Raw genomic sequence first — 14625 nt, forward strand, 5'->3', positions numbered from 1 at the left:
TCAAACCATTTTTAATTTCCAAAGTTAATGCCCGTTGATAAACACATTATTTTTCTTCGTATACTTTTAATTACATTTAAAAATTTTCCAGAAATTTCGAATTTTCATCCAGAAAATTCTGACAAAATTTTAACTTTTCACAAAAATTCTCTTGCACAAATATTTCTTTTTTAGAAAATTGCAATTAAATCTTTTCTTATTTGCAACAAAATCTTTTGTAATTATTATTCCAACTGAATGTCAATCAAAGGAAATTGGATCGACACAATTCGAAATACAGAAGAAGTGATGAGAAAAAGCATCAGTGGATTTTTCCACCCCTTAAAAAAAAAAAAATTGCAGCAAAGAAGAAAAAAGGATGACGACGAACGACAAACAGTTTCTATTATTTTTGCTGGGAAAGTTTGAAATTGACAGATTCGTCCTTTATTTGTACGTTTCAGTTCCGCCCAAGATTGCTGAATTTAATTTTAACAAGGACCTTCAGGAAGGTGTTCGCTCACAGGTGACCTGCATGATAGAGAAGGGCGATCCACCATTCACGATTTTGTGGTCGAAGGACGGTGAAGCAATTTCTAATTCTAATTTCGGTCCCTCTGGGATGTTGCCCAATTCTAAAGTGGGTCAAATCCCTGGTTTAAGAGTCACCAGCATCGATGCTCATTCCAGTACGATTGTTATCGAACGAGTCACAGCTGCTCACACGGGAAACTATACATGTGTGGCTCGCAATTCAGTGGCAGAAGTTTTTAGGACTGCCGAATTAATCGTTCGTGGTAAAGTAATATCCACGAGAATCAAGCAAAAAAAAAAAAAAAAAACAAAAGCACCGAAAAAAAATTCAAGCTCAGCTGTTCACGATTTTCGCACTCTTTTTTTTATCTGAGGTTACTGCTGCGTCTCCCAGGAGAGAGCATGAGCGAGCACATAAAGAAAAACAATTTTTATATTTTTTTTTTTTAAAAAGGCACTATATAAAATGCACAATCGCCAAGCACATGCAATATGCACTCTTTTTCAAAGACTTGATTCGTTTTATTAAATTGTCGCTAACAATTTTTGCTAATTTTACACATTTTACTAGATTTGTGAATTTATAATCCGAAAAATATCAGTCTGATTACATCTAACTACAATTGATTCGAACTCCTAATAAAATCGTTTAAATAATTTTAAATGCCTGACTATAATTGACTTTGACTAATGATACCACAGTTTAAAAAATTAATTGTCCGACTATTATTGTTTGAACTACTGATACTGCTGTTTATATAATAAAAAATGTCTGACTATCATTGACTTTAACTACTAATGCAACAATTTAAATAATTTAGAATGTCTGACTGTCATTGACTTTAACTACTGATACCACAGTTTAAAAATTAATTATCTGACTATTATTGATAGAACTACTGATACTACTGTTTGTATAATAAAAAATGTCTGACTATCATTGACTTAAACTACTGATACCACAGTTTAAGAAATTAATTGTCTGACTATTATTGTTTGAACTACTGGTACAAACATTTATAAAATTAAAGTGTCTGACAATCATTGACTCAAACTACTGATACAAACATTTAAATAATTTAAAATGCCTGACTATCATTGACTTTAACTACTGGTACCACAGTTTAAAAAATTAATTGTCTGACTATTATTGATTGAACTACTGATACAGCTATTTTCATACTTAAAAATATCTGACTATCACTGACTTAAACTACTGATAATACCGTTTAAACAAATTAAATTGTCTGACTGTAATTGACTTGAACCACTGATAAACCCGTTAAATAATTTAGAATGTCTGACTATCATTGACTTGAACTACTGATACCACGATTTAATAAATTTTATGCATTGTTTGACTAAAATCGACTTCTACTACTGGTACCAAAGAAATGATCGATGTCTGACTAAAAGAGATTTTTACTACTCATAACATAAAATTGAAAACTTCTTCTTCAAGCCTACTGATACAATTATTTAAAATATTGCTAATAATTTTTGTTGATTTCTATTTATATTCTCATTATTATTTTTATTATTTTTATTAATTTTATTATATTAAAAATGTTATTTTAAAAATTATTTTTAGCGTATTAATAATATTTCTCCAGATTTAATTGATTTACAACAAATTTCAGCAGAAAACAATTAAGACATAATTGATAGAAATTATTTCATTAATTTCCAATAGTTTATTTAGAAATTGGATAATTGTAATTACATATGCGCATAAATAACTGCATTTAATGAAAGGAATCAAGCGACGCAGTAATATAAGCACAGCGCACAAACACTTTTGTATGTATCTATATATATATATACATACATACATACAGCTTTCGTGTATCCAGTTTCCATTTAATCCGAATTTAACCAATTCCAAAATCCGTAATCAATATCTCAAGCATCCAAGTTGCATATATACCAAAACCGCAACATTAATTTTTTCTCTTTCTCTCTCTCTTGAAATTGTAACTTTTATGGAAAGCCAACACACCAGAAAAAAAGCTGCTGACCACCACTATAAACTTCAATTGAGTTTGAAAGCTTTTATATCAACTGTGTCAGCTTCGAATCATAAAAGTAACTTTATTTCTTAACAAAATGTGCAACAATTTTAACAAGTATAGAGATATAAACAATTTATCATCTTTTTATTGCCACACTTGTCGACATTTTCATTTTATCAATTTCTTTTTTTTTCCGAAAAATATAAATGTCTTTTTTAAAGAAATATTTTTATAAAACAAAATTAATTGTTTTATATAAATATTTCTTTGAAAAAAAATTTAATTAATTTAAACAATACTATTCGTTGTTTTTCTAATTATATCAAACTTGTATATTTTTAAAGCGTGTTTCCATTTTCAATTATTTCAAATTTAAAAATAAATGTCAAATTCAATATTGTCTCTGAACTAACTGGGGCAATATTAAAGCAACTTTTCGCAGACAATATTGATCTAAAGTTTCACGAATATTTTTCGGAAATTTGTATATTGAACACATAGTACAATATTTGCAGTACCAATAAATTATATCGTAATGTCGACAAATTTATTAGTGAACATTTCGAAAGTAGGTAAGTGCAGAAAATCATTTTTCTTGCTGCAATATTTTGATTTTAAATATGTATACATATACTCTCTGAATCTTAATCAGTTAAAATTTTGACTAGAAGCAATGTCTGACTATAACTGACTTTCACTACTACTATTTTATCATTATTGCAAACATTCAAATCAATCTGTCTAATTCTGCCTGACTATAATTATTTTTTACTACTAATAAAACTGTTTAAATAATTTGAAATGTCTGACTATTACTGACTGAAACTGCAATTACAATCGTGTCAATAAATAAAGGTGTCTGCCAATCATTGACTTGGACTACTGATGCAACAATTTAAATTATTTAAAATGTCTGACTATGATTGACTTGAACTACTGATACCACGATTTTAATTAATTTCCATGTTGTTTTACTAAAATCAATTTTCACTACTGAAACCTAAAAAATAGCGATTGTTTGACTGAAGTCTGAGTATCAATCACTTGAACTACTGATACCACTGTTCAAATAATTTCAAAATGCCTGACTATCAGTGCCATGAACTACTGTTATAATTATAATTTAATTATAATTTTAAATTAAACATTTATTGACTTGAACTACTGATGCAACAATTTAAATTATTTAAAATGTCTGACTCTCATTGACTTAAACTACTGATAATACCCTTTAAAAAATTAAATAGTCTGACTATAATTTTTTGACTAAAATCAACTTTTACTACTAAAAACAAAAAAGAAACAGCGATTGTCTGACTATACTCTGACTATCATTGACTTGAACTACTGGTAACACAGTTTAAATAATTTGAAAATGATTAACTATCATTGACCTAAACTACTGATTCCATGATTTTAATAATTTAAAACATTGTTTTACTAAAATTGACTTTTACTACTTGTACTATGAACCAATTAGCCATGTATGACTAAAATCGATTTTTACTACTAAGATCACAAATTTATTAAACAAATTATAGAGGTCTAGGCTAATAAAAATGCTACTTGTCACTTTCAATTGAGAAACAAAATTGTTTAAACCAAGTTAACAAAAAATTTTACAACTTTAAACAATTTTCAAACCAAAACTGACTTTCACTACTAACTTTATATAAATAAATTAAAATTCTGTTTGACTAAAACCAAAATTAACTACTAACCCCACTGTTAGGCGTATTTTAAAAATACACTTAACATTAAAATTATTTTTTCAAATAAAAAATTTTGCTTTTACTACTGCCAGGAAAATAAATTGACATTTGGCTGAGTAAACCTTTCACTAATTCTATTAAGTTAAAATTTTAATTGACCCAAATTTAGAGAGTAAGAACTTATCGATTCAATTACTTCCAACAGTATCAATTCAAAAACTGCAGTCTTTTTTTTCAAAAAAAAAAAATCTTTCTACACTACCCAAAGAGAAAAAAGTTCAAAATAAGTTGAGAATTTTAATCTAAAATTTTGTTCCAAAGCAAAATGACAAATATCGCATAAGACATAAATAATAAATAAATACAGAAGAAAATAATTAAATTTCTGTTGCAATTAAAATAATGTCAAATCTCTCATTAGAATGTGAGAATAATTAATCCTGTCCTCTCGCCCTTTCACGTTTCGCATGACACAATACCAGCACTCAAAACTCTCACTAGCATTATTCACTACTCTTGGATGTCGGCATTATTATTTTGTCGTCTGGGCACTGATTTTCACGGAAGCTCGCACTCTATCACGTCGGCTAATTGGTAAAAATGTCCGCACAGCACTAATATGTCACGCTATCGATTATTTTTTATTCTTTTTTTTATTATTCTTATTATTAAATTTATCACCTGGCACATATATTTCTATTAATTTGTTCCGTTACACGTGAGCTACACGTGTACACGGTACAAGGCACATATTTTTGTTTGCACAGTACTAAAAAAAACGAGAAAAAAAAATTCCACCTACATATTTCATCAACGAATATGTCAATATTTCGATGAAATTTATCGATTTCCGTTAAATTGTAAATTGTGAATTTGAATATAGGAAATTTTCACCTTTTCTATTGAATTTTAATTAAATAATTCATCAATAAAATTTTTTTTTAATTTAATTTTTCCAAAGAAAGAACATTTTAAAAATTTGAATAAAATATTTTCTATTTTCGAGAATGGTCCAAAGAAAGATTCAATCTACAAAAAAAAAGGAAAAAAAAAGTTCCCGCTTTGCATAACGATCTTACTTTCCATTATTTTTTGTGGTGAGCTTCAACTCGAAAATCTCGTAAATTAAATTTGTTAAGCTTTATCTATTTAAATTACTTGAAGACTATGAGACTTTTTATTTTGTTTTCTTTTATATACGAAAAATAAGAAATAACTCCTTTTCAAGAAAAAAAGCGCACCTATTTCTTTTTGCCTTATAGCACTTTTCTCCTTGATAATAAATTGAAAAGATCAGATGAAAAATAAGAGATTTAGATAAAAAATAATCCAAATTGTATTTCAATTAACGTCACTTCATTTTAAGATCACGTTAAGATTCCCGACACTTTGACATTTCATTTAAAGTCACAACATTTCCGCTCTAGATTTTCTACTTTTCTACTAATTGCACTCTCTGATCTTTTCAAAGTAGTTTTACTCGTAAGTTAAAAATAAAAGTTCTAATGAAGAAAGGGAAGAAGGGTATAGAGTAAAAAAAATTTTTTTTAACTTTTTTCCCTCTCCCCCCTCTCATATAGTACCGCCTAGATGGGTGATGGAACCACAAGATGTTCATGCACCAGAAGGTATGTCACGATTGATGTTGCACTGCCACGCTGACGGTTTTCCACCACCAACGGTAACATGGCGAAGGGGAGCGGGCAAAGGACCGGGAAATTATCACGACATCTTGAATCATGAGCACACTCAAGACCTCAGAATGCATTCAAATGGCTCTTTAGTTTTTGGAAGAGTACAAGAGGGCCATGAGGGATATTATCTTTGCGAGGCAGTTAACGGCATTGGAGCTGGTTTGAGCAAATTAGTTCATCTTACCGTCAACGGTAGGCATAAATTTTTCAGTTAGAAACAAATTTTTCTTTATGGAATTAAATTGTAGATTTTTGATTTTAAATTTCGAATATTAATTTAAAAATTAATTCCCAAGAAATTTAGATTTTAATTTTAATCTAGAGCTTTAATTCTTAATCTACAAATTTTAATTTAAAGATAAAATTACATTTAAATCAAATAAGGGACTTCTGTATTAACTTTTTTATTTTATTTTCTAGTAGTTACAAATGACTGACTACCACTGACTTGAACTACTTATATATTCACAAAAGAATTTAAAACGTCTGACTATCAATGACTTAAACTACTGATACCACAGTTGAAATAATTTACATGGTCTGATTAAAAATGACTTTTACTACTTAAAACGAAAACGAATAGGCATTGTCTGATTAAAATCGACTTTTACTACTAGAACAAAAAAGAATTAAATTGTCTGACTATCCTTGACTTGAACTACTGATGCAACAATTTTAATTGTCTGACTATAACATTTCCAACTACTGATAAAATAGTTTAAATATTTTTAAATGTCTGATTATAATTGATCAATAATTATTTCAAGGTTAAAATCCTGTCAAAAATAAATATTTTAGTGTCTGACTATAATTGATTTGAACTACTGATAAAATCGTTTTAATAATTTTCAATATCTGACGATAATTGACTTGAACTACTAGTACCAATATTTAAAAAATTAAATTGTCTGACTATTCATGACTTGAACTACTGGTACCAACATTAAAAAAATTAAATTGTCTGACTATTATTGACTAGAACTACTAGTACCAACATTTATAAAATTGAAGTGTCTGACAATCATTGTCTTGAACTACTAACGCAACAATTAACTGTCATTGACTTGAACTACTTGTACCAACATTAAAAAATTAAATTGTCTGACTATTATAAACTTAAACTACTTATACCACTACTGAAAATAATTGAATCGTCTGCCAATCATTGACTTGCACTACTGATGCTACAGTTTAAATACAATTATAGCGTTTATTACTTAATATTGACTTTTACTACTGGTAACACTAACTACACTAATTAAAAAAGTTTGGCTAAAATTGTCATTTACAATTTCTACCTGAAAAGAAAAATAATTATTCAAAAAACTAATATGACAAAAAATTTTGCATGACTAATACTGAATAGACGTTTTTCTGACTAAAATTATTTTATAGGGGAGACTGGGGTAAACCCGCTCACAGGGTAAACCCGCTCACTAGCGATTTTACGCCATGAACTCAACTTAAGATGAAGATATTGGTACTGTGAATAGTACTTGACATTCAACTTATATTAACGAACTTTCGTTTAGTTTCATGAACTCAACATAGAATCAGAGACGATCAAATGTTTTTAGAGGTGTCAGAAAAAAAAACGTATTTTGGATTTTTAAGTTTTTCGATCATTATTTTTGAGACTTAATTTATCTGGCAAATTTTTTTTGTTGCTATTGGATGTCCTTCTTCGAAGTACATATATAGTTTTGTCTTATTTAAAAAAGATTTAATTAAATTTATTCTGAAATGTGAGGAATACACTCGGGGTAAAGTCGCTCACGTGAAGTCGGGGTAAAGCCGCTCACTTAGTTTTAAATTTAAAATTTAGAATAAAATAATTTCACGTATTATATTTCAACAATAACACAATTTATGACTTATTAAAACAAAAATTGTAACTACATTTCACTTTCTCTTAATAAAATATAACACTATTTAAATCCATAGTTGTAATTCATGAAATCTATGTTCATTATTTATTAAACCAATTTGTTGTTTATAGAATTGTTTATAAAACTCATAAATTATCAATAATAATTAATACTTAAGACGGGAATAAGACGAACTTTAATATTTAAAAAATAAAACTCTTCCGTCTTGAAAAGATAAGGTGAGCGGGTTTACCCTGGAAAATTGTGATTTCGAAATTTGGTATATGTTTATTAAAAAGTTTCTCTAAGTAAAACTGAAAAATATAAATCAAAAACTCTTTAAAATTTTTTTAGTAGAAATCATAAGCTTTCAAATGATATAAATTAACTTGGATTTAGAGAATAATTTCCTAGATTTTAGCCGATCTGAAAAAAAGTGAGCGGGTTTACCCCAGTCTCCCTTACTCCTACTGCTAAAATTCGATTAAATTTAAGTCTTCTTCGTTGTAAATTAAGACATTTTTTTTGTTAAAATCTAACTTTTAGGTTATTTTGATTAAAGTATGATGAAAATAAACAAATATTTCTTTGTTGTAAAAAATGTTAGTTAAAAATAAAATTGGTTTTGTTTAATAAATTTTGCCAATGAATAAAAAATTTAGCCACTTTAAGCAAATTTCCACTTGAGCATAACTAAATAATATTTTCTCTCTCCACAGCAACCCAATAATAGTAAATAGTTTCTCAATAGTATAAAATATTATAGAGAGAAAAAATGTTTTTAAAAAACGAAATTTACATTTAGTTCCATTTACAAAAAAAACTTCGCAACAATATCAAAGAATAAGTTCCGTATCGAATTTTAAAATTGAAAACTCGAAAACATTGTATACGCATATATACATACACTTTCTAAAAGTTACCCTCTGATAGATCTTTATCGTTTCAACTTCTTGAAATCTACTTAAAGTCTCAAAGAGTAACGAGTATTAAAAAAAAAATAACGAAAAAAAACCAGTTTCTAACTTCTCTCTCTCTCTCTCTATCTCACTTTGAAAGATCGAGACAATTATCATGCAAAATTATTTTAATATAGTCGTATCAAAATTCATAACATAAGTTTTAAGCAATATTGGTTTTCAGCACCGGCGCATTTTAAAGAGAAGCATAAGAATCAGACGGCACGCTTTGGGTCAAACGCTTCATTGAGATGCGACGCAAAGGGTGATCATCCACTAAAAATCGTCTGGCGAAAAGCTGGTTCTCTCCTTGATCCGTCTGTCTCGGATTACCGTTATACGGTAAAGGAGCTCAACACAACGGACGGCGCAGTGAGCATTCTTGAACTTATCGGCACAACCCGAGAAGATAGCGGTCGATATTTTTGCATGGCATCAAATGCTTACGGCCGAGACGAAATGACGATGCATCTTTACATTCAAGGTATACTACTTCCTCTCACTCACTCCTTCTCGCCGATTTCTTTTTTTCTTTTCTTTTTGTTTTGCCTCATGCATTTTAATATCACACGACGACAAGTTCAACCGAACAAATTTTAATATCCATGACGGTGAAATATAAATAAAAATTCTCGAAAGAAAATACTTTAAACAAAAGTTGTTCTACTTTAGAACTAATGAATTTTGAGCAAAGATAATAATTTTTTATTGAAAAAAATAATTTTTTTATTTTAGACATTTTTGACAATTTAACTAAATTTAACTTTTACTAAAGATGCCATACTTAGAAGCATTTTAAACTATGTATCTGATGCTAATAAAACCGTTAAAACTACTACTGGTAGGTTTAAATAATTTTAAATGTCTGTCTAGAATTGCTTTCATCTACTGATATAATCAATAAAATAATTAAAAATGTCTGACTGTCATTGACTTGAACTACTGATACATCAACTTTAATAATTTAATATATCTGACTATATTGCTTAGAATTAACTAAATTGACTAAAATGAACAATTACTACTGAAACAAAAAAAAAACAGCAATTGTTTGTCTATAATATTTCGAACTACTGATAAAAAAGTTTAAATAATTTTAAATGTCTGATTATAATTGACTTGAACTACTGGTACCAACATTTAAAAAATTAAATTGCCTGACTATCATTGACTTTAGCTACTGGTACCAACATTAAAAAAAAATTATATGACTATCATTGACTTGAACTACTAGTACAATCGTTTAAAAAAATTAATTGTCTGACTGTCATTGACTTAAACTACTGATACTATGATTTAACTGTTTAAATAATTTTAAATGCCTGACTATTATTGACTTGAACTATTGGTACCACTGTTTAAATAATTTTAAATGTCTAACTAAAATTGATTTGAACTACTCATAAACCTATTTAACTGTTCTAAAATGGCTGACTATCGTTGACTAGACAAATAGTGATAGAAAATTAAATTATTGATAGTTTCACTATTTTCTGCATTCGGTCTGATTATAATTGATTCGAACTACTGATAAAATCGTTTAAATAATTTTAAATGTCTGACAATAATTGACTTGAACTACTGGTACCAACAATTAGAAAATTAAATTGTATGACTATTATTGACTTGAACTACTGGTACCACTGTTTAAATAATTAAATTGTATGATTATCATTGACTTAAACTACTGGTACCACGATTTAAATAATTTAGAATGTCTGACTGAAATACACTACCACTCAATTAATTATTTTAATTATGTTTTACTAAAATTGACTTGAACTACTGATAAAACCGTTAAATAATTTAGAATGTCTGACTATCATTGACTTTAACTACTGGTACCATCGTTTAAGAAAATAAATTGTCTGACTATTATTGACTTGAACTACTGGTACCAACATTTAAAAAATTTAATTGACTGACTATTATTAACTTGAACTACTGATCCCAACGTTTAAGAAAATTTATATATCTGGTCAACAATTACGTTCACTACTTGTACCAAAAAAAATAGCATTGTCTGATTAAAGTCGATTTTAACTACTAATTCGAAAAATGAATTGGCAATGTCTGATTAAAATCAATTTTAACTACTGATACAAAAAAGAAAATAGCGTTGATTGATTAATATCGACTTTTACTACTTGTACCACAAACTAAATGAATTAAAAACATTTTTAACAACGTTTCACAACTACTTAAGCAATTGTCTGAGTAAACTTATTTTTACTAGTAATTTCTGAAAGCGAATTAATATTTCGTCTGACTAAAACGAAAACATACTACTGTTTATTACTAATAATTATTTAAGTCAATGGAAAAGTGCTGAACTTTCAATTTAACAAAATATTCTTCAATAAAATATAAAAACTAAAAAAGAAAAAAAAAATTATTTTCATAAATTAATATTTACAATAAAAATTAGAACAATAAATTTTATATTCAGGAAATTTATTATTTATTTTCTCGTCACGTGACTCAGAATTAATGAAATAAAATCGTAACCTGCCAAAGAAATAAACAAATTTTGTTCATTCGAACGCAAAGAACTTTAGACATATATGTCTGACTAAATTTACTTTTACTACTGACATGAAAATAAATTGAAATTTGTCTGGCTAAACCTATCTTTTACTACTTGTACTAAAATTCTATTAATTCTACGAGTTCCCTGCCTTAAACGAATGTATTTTCCTTTGACTTTTGTCATAAAATATACCAATCAAATTAAAAAAAAAAATTTATATTAAAAATTCGATTTTAGCATATTTTTAAAAAAATTTCAATGATAATTTTAAACGATGAAAAAATTGTCAGAGTTAAAAAACATTACGAACCATTAAGTTGACTTCCTTTCCATGATTGATAATTTCGAACCCTTTTCCAGATATTTGTAATAAAAAAAACATATATTAAAAAATTGTTCGAACTAAAATTATATTTGGTCTTTATAAATAAATATTTTTTGTGCCTAAGCGCCAAAAATTGTAACAAATGGAAAATTCTTTTCTTAAGAATAAATTTTTCTGAAAATAAAATAATAGCCTTAATGAAAAAATGGTAAATTGTAATATTTTATTAACTAAAACTTATTTTTTAGCCAAACTCAAGAACCTGAATTAAAACAAAAATTTGTTTAAATACCGAAAACCGAAATTTTTAAAATAATATCTCTTTATTAATTTGTAGAACCTCCGGACTTTCCGAAAAATTTGCGAGTTATCGACAAAGGCAGTAGATTCATTAAGCTCGGATGGACCACCAGCCAAGATGGCAATAGTCCAATTACAAAGTACATCATTGAATATAAAATTGAGACTGGTAAATAGAATTTCACTCAATTAAATTCGTTTGGAATTTTTATTTTTTTTTTCAAGAAGAGAATTTATTTTCACATATTTTATTCTTATTACATTTCTATATATATTTGTACCGCAATAAATTCTCTTTTATTACTTTCAGATGTATGGCATGATCATACTTTTCACACAAACGTTCCTGGAAACGAAGCTCAAGGACATATAAATAGTTTACGACCAGCGGTTACTTATCAGTTTAGAGTATTTGCTGAAAATGATCTCGGAAGAAGTCAAGCGAGCGATGTGCGTTTATCAAAAATTTATTCGCAATTAGTCAACTCGTCACTTTCTTTTTTGATATCATTATCCTTTACTTCGCAATTTTTAATTTTGATTCAATTTTATTAGTGAAATACAACATTTTTCGGTTTATTTTGATTGTTTGTTTTAATAAATGTTTTCAAATAATTTTTTTCAGTGCGTAAAACATTTTTTTTTTCAAATCGACAGGTGCTGGATGCAACGACAGAAGGAGAAAAGCCTGGAGGTCCTGCAAGGAATCTAAAAGTTGATCCCGTTAGTTCGACTGAAGTAAAGGTCACTTGGGATCCTCCTGATCATGATTTATGGAATGGAGAAATATTGGGTTATCACGTGGGATTTAAGGAGAACAGGTATGAATCAAAACATTCCGATGCAAAATGAAAAGATTTGCTTTTGTACTTTTATTCGATATTCATGAAACGTTTTTAGATTGTCAGCGGAGCAATATAAATACAGAACAGTCGAGGGTCGAATATCATCAGCAAGTCTAGCGTTAGGATTAGCTAGAACTTCAATGCCCAGTCGGTCGTGTCACTTGCCAGGTCTTAAAAAATTCACTCGCTACAGCATTGTTGTTCAAGCTTTTAATGCCCTCGGGCCAGGACCACTGTCACCGGAAGTCGTTGCAACGACACTTGAAGATGGTACAGTGACAATTCCCTCTTGGTTTTTTTATTTTCTACAATTACCATTCAAATTTAATTTTAACATTTATCGTTTAATTACAATTTTTAGATTTATTTTTTTAAATTTTAAGTTCTATTCATTTTAAATGTCTGACTATTTTACTGAATTTAACTATTAGTATACTTGATTAAATAATTCAACATGACTGACTATTATTCACTTGCACTACTGATACTATAGACAAATAATTTTAAATGTCTGACAATCATTGACTTGAACTACTGATGCAACAAATTAAATAATTAGCAATGTCTGACTATAATTGACTTGAACTACTGATATAAAGAATATAATAAATTTCAACCTTGTTTTACTAAACTCAACTTTTGCTACTGAAAGCAAAAAAAACAGCGATTTTCTGACTATTCTCTGACTGAAATAGACTTTTATTCAATTAATCAATAAAATTTCACTTTAACTACTGGTACCACTGTTTATAGCTTTTAAAATGCCTGACTATCACTGACTTTAACTACTGGTACCACGATTTAAATAATTTTATACGTTCTTATTAGACTAAAAATATAAAAATGTCTGGCAATTTATGTTTTTATCTACTGACACAACCGACTAATATTTTAAACGTCTAACTAACATTGACTTCAACTACTGATAAAAAATTAGAAATAATTAAACACTAATTATACCTAATTATTATAATCATTAATCATTTAGAATGTCTGACTATCATTGACTTAAACTACTAATACCACGATTTAAATTGTTTTATACATTTATATTTTACTATTTTTTTAATTCCTCAGGATTTTTAAATTAGTTAATTTTTTTTCATTTAAATGCCTGACTATTATTGACTTGAACTACTGGTTCCACGATTTAAATAATTAAAAGTGACTGACTGAAATAGACTTCCACTCAATTAATCAATTTAATCATGTTTCACTAAAATTGACTTGAACTACTGATAAAACCCATAAATAATTTAGAATGTCTGACTATCATTGACTTTAACTACTGGTACCATCGTTTAAAAAATAAATTGTTTGACTATCATTGACTTAAACTACTGATACCACGATTTAAATAATTTTGTGCATTTACATTTTACTATTTCTTTAATACTTAAAGAATTTTATATTTTTCAATTTTTTTTTAAATCGAATAAAAAGCTGTTTGATTCTGTCTGACTATAATTAATTCGAACCACTGATAAAATAATTTAAATAATTTTAAATGCCTGACAATAGTTGACTTTAACTACTGATACTACTGTTCAAATAATTTAAATGTCTAACTGAAATAGACTTTTACTCAATCAATCAATTTGATTATGTTTGACAAAAAAGAAACTTCAAATAATTATAAAACCGTTAAGTAATTTAGAAAGTCTGACTATAATTGACCTTAACTACTGGTACCATCGTTTAAGAAATTAAATTGTCTGACTATTTTTTACTTGAACTACTGATACCACTTTTTTAAAATTTTAAATCTCTGACTATCACCGATAAAACAATTAAATAAATAATAATTAAATTGACTGACTAGCATTGACTTGAACTACTGATACTACAATTTTAAAAAAATTGAAAT

At 27.8% G+C, this 14625-nt stretch overlaps 1 protein-coding gene across 6 annotated transcripts in view; it reads left to right on the forward strand.

Annotated features, from left to right (window-relative positions):
* Positions 1-14625, forward strand: part of LOC122504412 (Down syndrome cell adhesion molecule-like protein Dscam2) — a 226411-nt gene that overhangs the window by 199295 nt on the left and 12491 nt on the right. For 5 of the 6 annotated variants that reach the window (XM_043615512.1, XM_043615518.1, XM_043615513.1 and 2 more), the window contains exons 11-17: positions 444-776; positions 5818-6123; positions 8943-9242; positions 11951-12082; positions 12224-12363; positions 12571-12734; positions 12814-13028. In XM_043615512.1, coding sequence (XP_043471447.1) covers positions 444-776; positions 5818-6123; positions 8943-9242; positions 11951-12082; positions 12224-12363; positions 12571-12734; positions 12814-13028 — 1590 coding nt within the window. The remainder of the gene's footprint in view (positions 1-443; positions 777-5817; positions 6124-8942; positions 9243-11950; positions 12083-12223; positions 12364-12570; positions 12735-12813; positions 13029-14625) is intronic. The other variant, XM_043615517.1, reaches the window with a different exon arrangement.

This window comes from Leptopilina heterotoma, unplaced genomic scaffold (genome assembly GCF_015476425.1).
Source record: "Leptopilina heterotoma isolate Lh14 unplaced genomic scaffold, ASM1547642v1 Lhet_297, whole genome shotgun sequence".
In the NCBI taxonomy this organism is placed as follows: Eukaryota; Metazoa; Arthropoda; class Insecta; order Hymenoptera; family Figitidae; genus Leptopilina; species Leptopilina heterotoma.